Source organism: Microplitis demolitor, chromosome 3, assembly GCF_026212275.2.
Source record: "Microplitis demolitor isolate Queensland-Clemson2020A chromosome 3, iyMicDemo2.1a, whole genome shotgun sequence".
NCBI classification, from domain to species: domain Eukaryota; kingdom Metazoa; phylum Arthropoda; class Insecta; order Hymenoptera; family Braconidae; genus Microplitis; species Microplitis demolitor.
In genome coordinates, this window is record NC_068547.1 from 2,610,619 (window position 1) to 2,626,244 (window position 15,626).

The 15,626-nt window shown below is 30.9% G+C and overlaps 4 protein-coding genes across 5 annotated transcripts; 1 reads left to right on the top strand and 3 right to left on the bottom strand.

Annotated features, from left to right (window-relative positions):
* Positions 1–577: 577 nt before the first annotated feature.
* LOC103568821 (guanine nucleotide-binding protein G(i) subunit alpha) lies at positions 578–2,934 on the bottom strand. Its single transcript, XM_053737504.1, has 4 exons — positions 2,277–2,934; positions 1,600–1,784; positions 1,201–1,487; positions 578–1,116 (listed from the first exon to the last, which is right to left on the bottom strand). The coding sequence occupies exons 1-4, from the start codon at positions 2,395–2,397 to the stop codon at positions 639–641; spliced, it is 1,071 nt and encodes a 356-aa protein (XP_053593479.1). The 5' UTR covers positions 2,398–2,934; the 3' UTR covers positions 578–638.
* A 192-nt stretch (positions 2,935–3,126) lies between these two features.
* Positions 3,127–6,856, top strand: LOC103568820 (chromosome transmission fidelity protein 18 homolog). Its single transcript, XM_008545794.2, has 11 exons — positions 3,127–3,349; positions 3,428–3,595; positions 3,661–3,894; positions 3,956–4,100; positions 4,190–4,379; positions 4,460–5,181; positions 5,251–5,591; positions 5,678–5,919; positions 5,989–6,251; positions 6,319–6,586; positions 6,653–6,856. The coding sequence occupies exons 1-11, from the start codon at positions 3,265–3,267 to the stop codon at positions 6,851–6,853; spliced, it is 2,859 nt and encodes a 952-aa protein (XP_008544016.1). The 5' UTR covers positions 3,127–3,264; the 3' UTR covers positions 6,854–6,856.
* A 103-nt stretch (positions 6,857–6,959) lies between these two features.
* LOC103568819 (tubulin beta chain) lies at positions 6,960–10,719 on the bottom strand. Of its 2 annotated transcripts, XM_014441236.2 has the most exons (9): positions 10,423–10,719; positions 9,736–10,313; positions 8,810–8,918; positions 8,610–8,735; positions 8,303–8,532; positions 8,049–8,216; positions 7,778–7,963; positions 7,282–7,683; positions 6,960–7,193 (listed from the first exon to the last, which is right to left on the bottom strand). In XM_014441236.2, the coding sequence occupies exons 3-9, from the start codon at positions 8,865–8,867 to the stop codon at positions 7,128–7,130; spliced, it is 1,236 nt and encodes a 411-aa protein (XP_014296722.1). In that variant the 5' UTR covers positions 8,868–8,918; positions 9,736–10,313; positions 10,423–10,719; the 3' UTR covers positions 6,960–7,127. The 2 variants fall into 2 exon arrangements, with proteins under 2 accessions (XP_014296722.1, XP_014296721.2); XM_014441235.2 differs by lacking the exon at positions 9,736–10,313 and having other exon boundaries at positions 10,423–10,514.
* Positions 10,720–12,242: 1,523 nt separating this feature from the next.
* LOC103568818 (GRIP and coiled-coil domain-containing protein 2) lies at positions 12,243–15,595 on the bottom strand. Its single transcript, XM_008545792.3, has 11 exons — positions 15,365–15,595; positions 15,214–15,291; positions 14,982–15,134; positions 14,394–14,810; positions 13,954–14,328; positions 13,636–13,880; positions 13,356–13,569; positions 13,103–13,285; positions 12,711–13,046; positions 12,529–12,637; positions 12,243–12,452 (listed from the first exon to the last, which is right to left on the bottom strand). The coding sequence occupies exons 1-11, from the start codon at positions 15,398–15,400 to the stop codon at positions 12,397–12,399; spliced, it is 2,202 nt and encodes a 733-aa protein (XP_008544014.1). The 5' UTR covers positions 15,401–15,595; the 3' UTR covers positions 12,243–12,396.
* Between the last annotated feature and the right edge of the window lie 31 nt (positions 15,596–15,626).

Here is a 15,626-nt window from a genome sequence, read left to right on the forward strand (position 1 = left end):
CAAAAAAGATTCAGTCATGGACAAAGAGATTTATATATTTATATAAAAATATTTAGTTAATTACGTATAAAAAAATGTAAAGTGATTGATGGCTTTTGTATCTTATCCTAAAAAAATCCGCAGAAAACATTTTATCAAAAAGTATATAATATATATACAAAAGTGCACTTGTGTGTCGTTGTAATATTAATAGCTTATTTAAAAGTCTATAAGTAATATATAATGTCATAAATAATATCTTATATTCCAAAATAATAAACCACAAAGTGGTTTTCTTAATCTCATTACTTTTTAATTATTATTATTTATTAATTAATTATTCGTTTATCAAAAGACTTTACTTGAATTTGGTTTTATCAATTGAATAATCAATTTCTGTTATATCAATGATATGACTTTATTTTTATACGTATAAAAAATACCTAAGCACAATTTTTTTTCTAATTAATTATTTTGTTTTCCCCGATGTTTAAATAAAAAAAAAATTTGTGCGATTGGCAACAGCCTAAAAATTGCCCGAATAAATTTCAGTGACTTTGGATGAGTAATTATTAATAATTTAAAAAAAAAATAATAATAATATTAATATTAATTATATTAATTAAGCTCTGACAATTGATAGCCGATTTCATAAAAGCTCAACTTAACAATCCACAGTTACTTAAATTATTTTTAATAATAACATCAGTTACTGCGTCAAATACGAACTGTATGTTGGACGTATCAGTGGCACACGTAAAGTGTGTGTAAATTTGTTTCTGATCTTTACGTTTATTTAAATTTTCAAATTTCATTCGTATATAATCAGCGCACTCTTCAAACGTATTGCCGCCTTTGTACTCCGGGAAACAAATCGATAGAGGACTTTTAGCTATTTTTTCTTCAAAAAGATCTTTCTTATTTAAAAATAGAATTATTGATGTGTCTACGAACCACTTACTGTTACAAATCGAATCAAAGAGCTTCATCGATTCTATCATACGGTTCATTTCTTCATCTTCGGCAAGAACAAGGTCGTATCCACTTAGTGCAACGCAAAATATTATCGCCGTCACTCCTTCGAAACAGTGGATCCATTTTTTTCTTTCCGATCTTTGTCCACCAACATCAAACATTCTAAATAAATATATATCAAATATTATTACTATTAGTAAATTAATTTAAATAATATAAAATAAAAAAATAAACTGTTATGTTTACTTGAAGTGTAATCCTTTAAATGAAAAGTAAGTTTCAACTATCCCCGTTGTTTTTACTCGTGTCCTCAGGACATCCTGTTGGGTTGGTACATAATTAGGTTGGGATATACGATCCAAAGCATTCAAATAATACGCCGCCGAGTCATTTAATTGATACTCTCGGCTACGTGTGAAACAAAGCTGCACTCCTGCATCTTGCCATAATCTCTTCATTAGTAGAACAAGTTCCCCAGTGAGTTCGCCCTCTTCTGCCGCGGAAGCTAGGGTAAAAAATTGCCGCGCTGTTTCCTGTAATATTACATACATTAATAAATATTATCCAACATAACAACAATAATAATAATAATAATAACAATAAATTTATTTAATCTAGTTCCCGTAATTACTGACAGACACTTACAGCTTTATTTGGGTCAGCGAAATTTATTCTCAGCTGGCCCATAGCCCGAATAATCGCCATCAAACTTTGGATGGTGTTGCTGTAGACAACTGGCTTATATTGCTCGCATTCTTCTCTGCTGTATCCAGTCTCATGGATTATTTTCATTTGCTTGACTATCGTCGATTTACCTGACTCTCCCGCACCTATGAAAAAAAAAATATATACACATATATTATCATATATTATTATTCATTCATTTAATAATCAAACTGCATCATGCTTCGTATCAATTTTTTCAGCAACTGTTGCACAACATTTTTTCCCAGCAATCGCTAGGTGAATCATATTTAGTTAATGATTCAACCTCATGGGACGATCTTCATTTATGTCATATATCTATATATATCTATACATTATACACAAAAGTAGACATATATATCTATATCTCCTACATTAATTAATAAAACTTAATATTTTTTATCTACCATGCTCAGATATACGTATATATGTGGATATATATTTTTAGCTCAACAATTTAAATTAATTTGGCATTGTAAAAAAGTATATCACTCAAGATTAAATCACGCAAGTTTAATAATTAGGATGCAATTACGTTTTATGCGTGAATAGACTAATATTTAAATTTAAATCCAGATAATTTAAATAATTTAAATAAGTATGAATAAAAATAATACCCAGTAGAAGAAGTTTGACCTCACTGGCAGCTCGTTCCCCATCAAGACGTAGATCCTTGTCAATTTTTTTCGATCTCTCGGCGGCAGCCTTTTCTCCCGTGGTGCTCACAGCGCACCCCATCCTCGTCGATTTATTTAAACAATTTTAAAGTTTAAACTTAAATACTTGGATGATTTTTAAAAAAGTTTTATTTTATCTGACACTTGTTGCTTTTGCTAGGACGTGGTGGGAACCGCCCGCTGTCTTACTCTCAACGGCCTTTCATGCACGCGTCGCCACAATGAACCTCTATTCTCTTCAATACACCAACACTCTTTCGTGTCACAAACACAACTTGTACAAGACTGTATATACTACTCTATATATATTTATATATATTATTGATTATTTAATAAACAAATAAATCTACAATATTATTAATTACAGTAATGTGTATTTTTTTTTATTATTATTATTATTTTTAAAAGATACAAACTTGACGCGCCCACGATTAATTGTTTTCTTTGCCTTAACTTGCGCCGACGCGATCGTTTTGTTCATCCCTTCGTATTCTATTCGTTTCTCTCATTTATTTTTTTCCCTGTGAAATCGGTCATACCATTTCCTACTATCTCACTTTATTCATGTACAGTATACCTATGTATATATATTTAAACATGTGTAAAGAGAGTCAACGGCAACGGAATTGGAATTGGAGAGATAGTAAAAAGAAAATATCATTTTTTTCATTGGTCAATTCTTTTTAATCTCAACGCCATCTTGAGACATTTTTTAAAAATTAAATTACAATAGTGCCGCCATTTTTTTAATGGCGGGAAATTTAAATTTGGATATTGGAGTACCGGAAGTAGACGTCAAGACAGATGTTATTCCCGCGCTGGACTTGCGTATAACCAATAAAAATATTTTTATTTATACTAGCTTTTCAGTTTAGATATTTTTATATTTGTTTTTTAATTTGTCAAGTGCTCAATTTTATTTTTTCCAATGTATGATGACGAGTTTCCAGATCCTGATGAAGAATTCGATTTAGTTCCAGCAGAAAGTTTTAAAAAATCCAATAATGTAGCCGGTGAGTGTCAATTATTTTGCAGATTTAATTCTATTATTCTTTTTTGCTTTAATAACAATATTTTGTAATTATTTTTAGGAGCAATTAATGCAAAAGCTTCACAAAATGGTTTTACTGAAACGTCAAAGTCTAGTGTTGATGGAAAATCAAAATTTTTACACTCCAATGATGATGAATTTCCTGATTTCGATGACGAATTTGACTTAATTCCAGCTGATGTTGATAAACAATCGAAAAATCTTCCCAGTAATTTATTTTTTTTATTTTTTCAGCAATTAATATTATTTTTAATTATTTGTTTATATTTTTAGGCACAAGTACTCAAGTAGAATCATCGAGAAGTGTAATTACCCAGGCTTCGAAGCCAATCAGTAAAACACAAGCCCCCAATGATGAATTTCCGGATCCTGATGAAGAATTTGATTTTATTGAAGCGAATCAGGCGTCAACATCAACGGGTGAATCGCTGACTGATAAATGCAGGAAGAGAAACTACGATGAGCTGATGAAGGACGTCGCTAGTCTTCTTCGAGACGATCCGTCAAGTAAACCATCAAAATAAAATTTTCAGTAACGAATTTTTATTAATAATAATTTTAATTGCAGATTCTAATCACCAAAGAGAAAAGAAACCGAGATGGGATCAGCCGGAGCTGATAATTGAAGCCATTCTTCATCAGAAAAAAAAAGTACTGGAGAGATATGATAAAGATGTCGACAATCCTCGTTTTTTTAACTCAAATTACTTGGAGTAAGTCAATTAATATCTAGTTGTTTAATTTTAAATACTTTTGAATTATTTACTTGTTGGTTATCTAATTTTATTACTATAAACTTCAGTAATCCCCAGAGAGAATCAATAACCACACGAGTGCCTTCTTGGAATTTTATTGCCTTGACACGTCCGTCAGATTGTCAGCGGTTGTATATCAGAGTCAAGCCAGATGCAGCAATTGATCCCATCAAAGTAAAGTCTTCTGGTTTACTTTCAGTTGGCTACGATAAGTTGAAAGCTGATGCTGAAAAAATTGTATGAACATTTGATTATTTTTAAAAATTATTAATTATTATTTATATCGAATGCTTGATAATTTAAATATTTACTTATAGCTGGCAGAAAAAGCTAACGAAAGACTTGTAATGTCTCGTGGTTCAAAAAAAAAGGCTGAAGATGTTCTGTGGGTGGATAAATATCGCCCGAAAAAATATCTCGAGCTTCTGACAGATGAAACAACAAACCGCGAGTTCTTACGTTGGCTAAAACTCTGGGACAAAGTTGTATTTAACCGTGAGATTGTTCCCCGAAAGAAGAATTTACCAACAAATAATTCCTTAAGTTCAAAGAAATTTAGTAGCAATAAATTTGATAGAAATTCAACTAAAATGGGCGGTTTCAATGCCCATAAATTTGGCGACAATTATGATAATGTTGAGCTTGTGGATAAAAAGGGATTTCCTGTGCACAGAATAGCGATGCTCAGTGGTCCTCCGGGTCTTGGAAAAACTACATTGGCGCACTTGGTGGCAAAACATGCTGGTTACAATGTCGTTGAAATAAATGCCAGTGATGACCGTAGTCCTGAAGCATTTAGGCAGGCTCTGTTATCATCAACCCAAATGAAATCAATGATCGGTGCTGATCCGCGGCCTAATTGCCTGGTGCTAGACGAAATTGATGGTGCACCTGCAGCATCAATAGAACTATTATTGAAATTCGTTCAAGGAAAATTAACAGAGAAGGGTAAGAAGTCGAAGTCGGCTGAAAAAAGTAATGAGTATTGCAAAAGACCAATTGTGTGTATCTGTAATGAACTATATACTCCAGCGCTAAGGTATTTTTACAGTTTAATTAGTGTTTATAAATTTTTTTTGGCCTGCATATTAAATGAGTAACTTTTTAGGCCATTACGAGCAGCTGCGTATATAATATACGTGCCTAGAATAACTCCGGCGGCTTTGAGCGATCGACTGGCAACGATCGCACGGAAAGAAAGGCTAGATGTTGATCAGCGGACACTTTTGCAATTGGCCGAAAAGTCTGGGTGTGATGTGAGATCTTGTGTCAATGCTTTGCAGTACATGGGCGAAGATTGCAACAAGAGTAATTTAGACCTCAGTCTAAAAGATTCAAAAAAAGGGCTGTTTGAATTTTGGAAAGAGATGTTACAAATTCCTCATGATAAAACTGGGCCTCTTTCTTTGCGTGAAAGAGTTCAAAAGATTTTAAAATCAGCTTACAGTAGTAAGTTTATTTCTATAATTATATATAATATAAAAAAAATTATTAATTGAGTAATCAATTACTTAATTAAATTTTTTTTTCTTTAGATAATTCAGAGAGATTTGTACAGGGTGTATTTGAAAATTACCCGCCAAACTGTCATGATAATATAAATAGAATATCAATATCTTTAGAATGGTTTCAATTTTATGATGAAATCACAACCTTTGTTATGATTAAAAATGATTGGCAAGTGATGCCTTATACAAACTATGCATTTGTTTCATGGCATTTAGGTTTTGCGCTTCCAAAAACTCCGAAATTATCATTCCCTTATACATCAACTGAAGTAAATTACGTTAATTAATTAATTTAAAAAAAAATATATTTTACACTAATAATTTTATTTAATTTTAAGGTAAACCAAAAAATAAACAAAACTATGGCTCTAGTATCAGCAGCACAACGAGCCTGTGGTCTAAATTCCCGCGTGATTATTCTCGATCTCGCGCCATTGTCATTTGAATTATTAACACCGCGACTGCGTTCTGTTGCGATTAATTTATACACTCCCAAAGAAAAGTCAGACTTGGAACATTTAATAGATATTATGCTGAGTCTCGGACTGACGTTTGTTCAAGATAAAAAAGAAGACGGCAGCATGGATTATGTTATAGACCCGTAAGAAGTTGTTATTTATTTTAAAATCACATTATGATTATTAATTAATAATATAATTTATCAATAGAGACCTTTTTGAAATCGGTATTTTCTCTGACTGCAAACAACGCAAAGGTTTGTCGTACACGATCAAGCAAATCGTAGCTCGAGAGGTCGAAACTGAAAGACTGAAACGTGCAGCGATAGCTTCTGGAATTACTGAGAGTTCTTCTGAAGAAAAGAAAACAACTGAAGTTGTAAAAGATGTCGAGTTCGCAAAACCTGATACAATTAACCGTCCAAATCATATTGATCGTATGGAGCGAATCGCTTTAACTGACGATCCGAAAGACAAAGTAAGTTTGTCATTAAAAATTTTTACTTGAACAAGATTATTAAATAAAAATATTTTCTTGTTACAGAAATTCCGCGACTTTTTCAAAGATTTCAAATTACCGCCCAAAGTGCCTGATCCAACGTCACCTCAACAGACGTCTCCGAAAGCGGAAAGAATCGATCGTCGAATTAAGAAAATAGTTACTAAAAATGGCGTGTGGTTTAAATATATAGAAGGCTACAGCAATGCAGTTCGCCGTACAGTTAGAATAAAAGATATTTTATAATATAATTTTTTTTATTATGTAATTATATTCAATTATAAAACAAATATTATTTTAATAATTTTTATCATTTTAAATATTTATAACAAGCAAATCAATGTCAGTCTAGTTTTTTATATGTAATTAGTTTTATGTTATTATCTAATATGGAAGTAGTAACAAAGATATCGGATGACAATTATCAGTTATATTTAAATTTCTTTATAACTAAAAATACTTGAGTTGATTTTATTAAAATTTGAAATTTAAACCATTGATTTAGAGTTCTGTTATAAAATTAGGCTTCAACTTCTTCCGCTCCTTCTTCATCTTCAAACGCTTCTTCATCTTCTGCTGTTGCTTCCTAAAAATTTATAAAACGACATCGTCACATAAATTTATTCTATTTATCGAGTAGTGATTTCATTTTTTTAAAAATTAAGTAAATTTACCTGGTACTGTTGGTACTCGGATACTAAATCATTCATGTTAGATTCGGCCTCAGTGAATTCCATTTCATCCATACCTTCACCAGTGTACCAATGAAGGAAAGCTTTGCGTCTGAACATCGCGGTAAATTGTTCGCTTATACGTTTGAAAATTTCTTGAATAGCTGTTGAGTTGCCAATAAATGTTGCTGACATTTTTAATCCACGTGGTGGAATATCGCAAACGGCGACCTTAACATTGTTGGGTATCCATTCAACGAAATAACTTGAATTTTTATTCTGTACACTGAGCATTTGTTCATCGACTTCTCTCATCGACAACTGACCTCGGAAAATAGCCGCTACTGTCAAATAACGTCCGTGTCTTGGATCACAAGCAGTCATCATATTCTTAGAATCAAACATCTGGCCACAAAAAATTCATATCATGTTTATTAAAATCCTTCATGATTCTTATTTATCATTATGTTTTTTTTTTAATTTTTAATTTTATTATTACCTGTTGTGTCAGTTCAGGGACAGATAGAGCGCGATATTGTTGACTTCCACGTGCGGTAAGTGGAGCAAATCCAGGCATAAAGAAGTGAAGTCGTGGGAAAGGGACCATATTCACCGCTAGCTTACGAAGATCAGCATTCAATTGTCCAGGAAATCTTAAACAAGTTGTTACTCCGGACATTGTGACCTAGAGAACGAAATAATTTAAATTAAAAATTATAAGACAGAAGAGACAGCAATTAGTTTGTAATTTAAACGTAAAAATTAATTACAGAAACTAAATGATTCAAATCTCCGTAAGTAGGGGACGTAAGTTTCAATGTTCTGAAGCAAATGTCATAAAGTGCTTCGTTGTCTATACAAAATGTCTCATCAGTATTCTCGACTAACTGATGAACTGATAAAGTGGCGTTGTAAGGCTCTACAACGGTATCAGAAACCTAAAAAAAAAATATAAATTATAATTTAAAATATAATTTTTTTATTAAATCTCTGAGATTCTAAATAACTTTGACGGCTTCCTTACTTTTGGTGATGGAAAGACACTGAAGGAAGCCATAATTCGATCTGGATATTCCTCACGTATTTTAGAAATAAGTAAAGTTCCCATCCCTGATCCAGTACCACCTCCCAATGAATGAGTCAATTGAAATCCCTGTAGACAATCACAGCCCTCAGATTCTCGCCTCACGACTTCGAGTACTGAATCAACCAGCTCTGCTCCTTCAGTGTAATGTCCTTTAGCCCAGTTGTTTCCTGTTAAATGAATAATTGGTCAAGTAATTGCATGTTTATTAAATAGATAAAAATATATAATAATTATTGAATCATACCTGCGCCACTTTGTCCAAATATAAAATTGTCTGGTCGGAACATTTGACCAATAGGTCCACTGCGAATCGAATCCATGGTTCCTGGTTCAAGATCAACAAGGATCGCGCGTGGAACGTATTTATGATCTACAAAAAAAATTATTTATTTATTTTGTTTATTAATTAGGCTTTTAATTAATTATATAAAAAAAAAAATTTACTGTTAGCTTCATTGTAATAAACATCGATACGCTGCAATTGTAAATCACTTGTGCCCATGTAGTGTCCAGTTGGATCAATGCCATGTTCATCAGAGATTATTTCCCAAAACTGTTGACAAATAATAATAATAATAAATATATATGTATATTAAACGGTGCCAAAATCAATATTTTTTTTCAGTCCCATACGAAAAGTTGCAGTGAATAAAAAAAATTGGGTACAAAGTTTTCCACTTAAATGACAGAAAATATTTTTTTTTTAACATTGAAAGTTTTACAACTCGTTAACGGATCATTAAATTGAAACGACCATACTAGAGCTCTACAAAAAAGATCTCTTATAATTTTTTGATAAATCTACCTGTTCAAAAGTTACTTTTTTACAAAAATTTGTTTTTTTCCCAAATTATTAATTTTGAAAGTCGGCCAATTTTGGAAATGTGAAATCAAAAAATTATTAAATAACATATTTTGAATAGAAAAAAAATGATCTACAAGGTCTAATGACATTTTGCGACACAACTGATAGTTTTGTTGGAAAAGAAAAAAAAATCGGTAATCTACCAAATTTTAATTTAAACTCAAATAACTTTTGAACGGTTAGATTTATCAAAAAATTATAAGAGACTTTTTTTGTAGAGCATTTAATTCTCTACAAAAATATGTTACGGTCATTTCATTTTATTGGTCCGTTAACGAACTATGAAATTTCAGTTGAAAAAAAAAATTTCTCCCATTTTTTAAATGGGGAATTTTTTTTAAACGAGAGCGCGTTTTGTACTTGAGTTTGAGGGCTCAACCTGGTACCCAAGTTTTTTATCTTACATGCAACGTAATTTTCATATGGTACCGAAAAAAAAAATATCGATTTTATTTGGCAGCCCAATAAATATACAAAAATATTTATACTTAATTTCAGACAATACTTTTAAATAACAAATATGACAGTCAATTTTTGTAAATACATGAAATTATTTTGCCAGAACATATTGGAATAATTTAAAATAGCAAAACGCATGTGCAAACGATTTCTCTCCGTACGGTACACATCCAAGTACACTGAGAACAAGTACATAATATAATGTACTGTAGTTATTTATAAAACACATGCACACTTATAGAAATCACGTTTAAATTTTGTCCCACACACGTTAAAATACCCTCACGTAAAAATTACTTGACATCAATTTATTATTTTTTTTTTAATTCCATTATTTCACAACAAATATTTCATTTATCACTTTGATAGCGCTTATGATAAAAGTTTAATTTTTTTTTATCTATTCGTCACGGACTTAAATCGTCTTATTAAAAATGATTCATAAATTTATATCTAAACTTTTCTAACAAAATTTTTTTTTTTTTCGTCATTGATAATTACAAATATTTGTACCAATTTGGTAATGAATGCTTGTATAGATTAAAATACGCGGGAATTTCCAAAAGACGTGTCCAAAAACACGTGGAAAATTACAATTTTCGTGAGTAAAAAAAAGTATTTCACCTGAAAATTCACCAATTGTAAAATTAAATATCAAAAAGTATCACATTTATTTAAATTATTACAAAAAATCAATTAAAATTAATATCAGTATTAAAAAAAAAAATCTGACCTTTGATCCAATTTGGTTGCCGCATTGGCCGGCTTGTAAATGAATTATTTCCCTCATATTTATATTTATAAAATTACAAGTATATTTTAAATAATAATTTTATGAATAGAATGTCTGAGTTATAATGTCGGATAGCGTCAGAATAAAAATAAGACGGTAACACGCCTTTAGTACGTTACTAATACTAAATCCAATAAATGGAACCACGGGCAAGTGAACTGAAGCGAACAATGAACACGAATACGACAGGCTACGAAGACGGACGCATATTTCTTCAAGACGTGATGCTACACACGCAATGCGCAGTACGATGACGGGTCGGTATATTTTCGCCATACTTCAGTCTGACATCAGTTTAGTAATAAAAATAAATAACTAAACAAAAAAGTAGTAATGATGAGAAAGGGAGCTTATGCCGAAAAATTGACTCTGGCGTTGTAATCGATGCAATTTAAACTAATGGGTAAAGTCGATTCAGGCGGGAACTATAATAAATATAAAACAATATACTGTGATGTCCTATCACGGCGCAGCTGCGTGCTGTAGGCGCCACCACGCGAAACTAAAATTATAATAATAAATACCGCGGAATTTGAACTCAAAATTAAATTATTTTATTTAATACTTGTTGGGGAAAACCACGCTAACAATAGAGACCCAAATAATTTTAACATCTGCTCACTCAAGAAAGGTTTTGTAAAAGAATATAAATATTTAAGTTAAATGTAAGATTTAGAAAACCCGAGCCTACGAGAAGTATTTTATTGTTAAGTATTATTATATTTTTAAAGTAATACACTTTAAAGCAGGCAGTAGCTGAAATTGCTATAATCCCTTAATTTAAGTAAAATATGTAAAAATGTTTGGGCACTTAAGCTGATTAAAAAAACCCTAGGGAAACTAGGGAAATCCAGTCATAAAATAGACTACCTTCGGTAAATTCAGTCTACAGAGGTAAAGCAACAGATGGCACTGCATCTGGAAGCCGAGAGAAGGGCCATGCTGCAGCAGAGAGGGAAGTCCCTCCTACATCAGCATTGATGTCATAGCGAAGAGACTAATAAGGGACCTAATTTGCCGCCACCACCGCGAGAGAAGGCCCCAGTTATCCCACCCCTTTTGAAAGTCGTTGTTAAGACGAGAAATACTTTTAAGTTAAATTCACTCAGAGTTACGAATGAGTTGGATGTTTTTTTGTTTAATGACCTGCATTCTAAAATACATTTGTAAATTTAACACTAACAAGTATCTTCTATTTTAACCAATACGTAAACCAGTTCAAAATTCTGTAAATACAGTAAACCTCTTAAAATCCCAATTGTATTATAGCTGAGTATTCAAATACTCCCGGGCGAATCGACCTTCAGCCGATCATTTATCAACCGCGAGCTAACTCCTTCACTACTCGCTAGAGGAGGACATAATAATATGCAGATGTGGAATAAAAGATTTTATCACTTACGTAATCACTGTCGGCAATTTCATTTGAATTATTTATCATTTCTTATCTCAATTATTGATATTGAAGTTAGCCCACATCTTAATCTTTTGAATTTTTTAAATACGATAAATTGATGAAAAAAAATGCTTTTAAAAATTGCGCCTAGATTTTTTAATTTTTTACTGGTGGATATTTTTAGTTTTTTTTTTTTTTACTTAACTTGCTGCAAAAAAAAATAATTATGAAAATTTTTAATTGTCTGCCAACTTCAGGATCATTAATTTTTAAGACTCATTACAATTTCAAAAAACATAAATCATAATTCATTATTAATTTAAATTAAGTTTTTTTGTCTTTTTTTTACTTTATTTTTCATTCAACTGAAAGGTAAAAGGAACTAAATTTTATAAAACTTTAATTCAATTTATCTATTAGCTGGATATTTTTTATACTATAAAATACAATAAAAATACAATGATTTTTTGTTTAATTGCTTGGGACAATAAAATTTTTAATGCGGGTGCGTGGTAATTTTAATCATTATTCCACATTGGCATTGATATCAATGGTAGCCACCCACGTCCTGATACTGCAATGATAATAATAGTAAAATTCATTTAATTACTAGAACTATAGAACAATCATATTTATAAAATAATAAATACCTCCAGCTACTTGATTTAACTGCTGAGTTTCTTCAGGACTTAGTTTAAGTATCGTATTGAGTACCGGGATGAGTCTACTTCTCTCATCTCCATTTTTCAATGTTATGAACTGAAAAAAAATTAATTATTAACTTACTTTCAACTAAATTTTATCCAAAACAAAGTAAAAATATTTCCCGTACTTTGATAACGATATTTTTTAAGTACTCAAAATTATTAGCATGATGTTCCCTCTCGACACTGCGTTGCTGTCTCCGAATATCCTCTTTTAACAGTTGATTCATTTGATTCAACTTAGCAACGTCTCTTTCAGCATCAGCCAGCAAAGCTGTCAAGTGTTTGACTCGTCGTTCAGAAATTTCTAACTCTTGACGATCAACTTTCGTCGGTAGATCTGGAGCACTTGTCTTAGCGAAATCGTCCGAGGAATTTAATAACTCATCAAGCGGGATCAGTGTCCGTTGATTTCTTTCTGAATTAGAATTTCCTATTTGGTAAGAGTCTACACTCTCTGATCCCTATAAATATAAAATATTTACAGCTTTAAAAATAAAAAATAAATTATTTTAATCACCTCAGCATCTTCTCTTTCAAGCAAATAAATATCATTGCGCGCATGATAATCATGCTCTAATTTATTGTCAACTTTATCCCCAGTATTTTTATTAATCGACGAAGTTGCTGTTAGTCTTTGAATTTCTGCTCTGAGAGCTTCTACGTCTTGTTGATGACATGCCTCTATCTTTATTATTTGAGCCTGGTTAAAAACATAATGTCATTTCTATACTTATAAATAAATAAATAAATAAAATATAAGAAAGTCTTACGGAATGTGTATTTTTTAATGTCTCTTGCATACTACTCATTTCGTCTTTTAATTGATCAATAGTAGTCACTTGCATTCGACATTTTTCTTTTAAACTTAAATAATCTTGACTTAATAACGATAATTTTTTACCCAGATCTCTATTACTTTCTCTTACACAGTCACGTTCTTCTTTAATTAACGTCAATTCGTTTGTCAAAATTTTAATCTCTTCACTAAAATAATTTAAAAAATAAAATTATTTATTCAGTTCCACATAAATTTATTTAAAATTAGTATACCTGCTACTATCTAATTTCTCTTGTAAATGAGTTGAATAAACACGCAATTGAATTAACTCAGCTTCAACTTCACTAATACTTTTACCATTAAATCCATTCTCTTTATTCTGACTCTGTTTGGTTCTCAATACACTCTGTGCTCTCAATTTATATCCCTCATACTCTGTTTTCAACGCTTCCATTTCCTCATTTTTGTTATTAATAATAACATTAAGTCTAGATATTTCTAATTTTAGAAATTCAACCTAAAAAATATTAAATTAATAAAATGAATACGAAATTTTTGTCACTGACAGAAGTATTAATTAATTAAATTACTTGTTGAGCATTATTATTTTTTAACAATTTCATTTCCTCAGTTATTTTGTTCTTCTCTGCAGTAAAAGTAGCCGACTCGTTTATTAATTTATTCATATTTAATTTAATACCCTCAATAGAATCTAACAAACTCTGTTTTTCTTTGGCCATCGAAGCTATTTCTTGCTTAAGATCATTCAACTCAGCTTTCAACCCTTCATTTTTTTCTCCCAGTGTCGTCAGCTGATTTGTTTTAGCGAAACAAGAATCTCTAAGCTCAGATAATTGATGCTCCAAATGAGTTATAGTTTGATTTTGTTCTTCAATCGTGCTCTCAAGACTCGAACATTTCGACGACTCGTCAGCTAACTTGGACTTCAAGTCTTCAATACTTTTCTACAACCAGAAAAATAATTAACAACACACTCAGACTTTATTAACAACTTACTATTAAAATTAACCTCATAGTTATCAACTTCCAAGAACAGAACATTGTTGCTACTGCATTCTTGTCTGGCACTCTCTAATTTAGCTTGCGTACTCTTGTGTCTCTGAATTTCAGCATCCAATTTACCTTTAATGTCTTCGTAATCTTTTTCTCTCTGCTCGCAAATTACACTCTTGGCTTTTTTCTCTTCTTCCAGCTGTTTTATCAAACTCTGATTTTTTTTAACAATAACTTTTAGCTCTCCGAGCTCCTTAACACGATTATCTAAATCAGAATTCAAATTACTTATACGTTCTCTCAGCTCGTAATTTGATTCTTTTAATTTAGTGTTGTCTATCACAAGTGTTTCTAAATTTTTAGTCAGCTTTTTATTTTCATTTTTCTCTTGCTCCAAACAATCTTGCAGTTTATCATACTCCGATTGAATAGTCTATTAAATAAAATAAATTTTATTGGTCTCTAAAAGTTTAAAAAATTGTCAAATGTCCGCCAAATTTACTGTCATAAATTTATTTATTTGAAAATAAAAATAAACATCAATTGGCTGTAGGTGTAGTTATTATATAAAATTACTTAAATAAATAAATAAATAAAAAATTACCTGTAATTTCTTAACATTATCAGAAACCAATGATATTTTTTTTTGAAACTCTTCTTTCTCAGCAATAGCTCTTATTTTATCAGCTTCAATAGTTTTCAATTCTTCTGTCAAATCCTGGACTTTTTTTTTCAACTTTACCGCAAATCCCCTTAACTAAAACATTAAATAAATATAATCATCAATATATACACACATATATATATATATAAACATATTAAAATAAAAAATTCACTTTATTATAACGTTCTTCATAGTCTTCTTTCTGCTCCGTCCTAACTGATGAATCCTGCCCGTCAACTGCTTCTGTCACCTAATAAATTTATAAATAAATAATTCAAATATTTATTCAAACAATTCAAAAAAATATATAAACAAAAACTTGCCTTGGTTTCCGTTTCATTCTCATTAGTATTCTCCATAATTTTATAAATTATTTACCAGCTAAATTTAATTTCCCCCAAAATTCATAATCGCAATCAATTAATTCGTAATTTATCATCAATAATACCAAACAATAATAAGCAAAAAACAAAATCAGATGTTGCAACGTAGTATAACCTTCTAATTTAACAGAAACAGATCAGCTGATCAACTGACAGCTAAAATAAACTCTATTTTCCAAAGGAATAATGCATGAACTAGTCG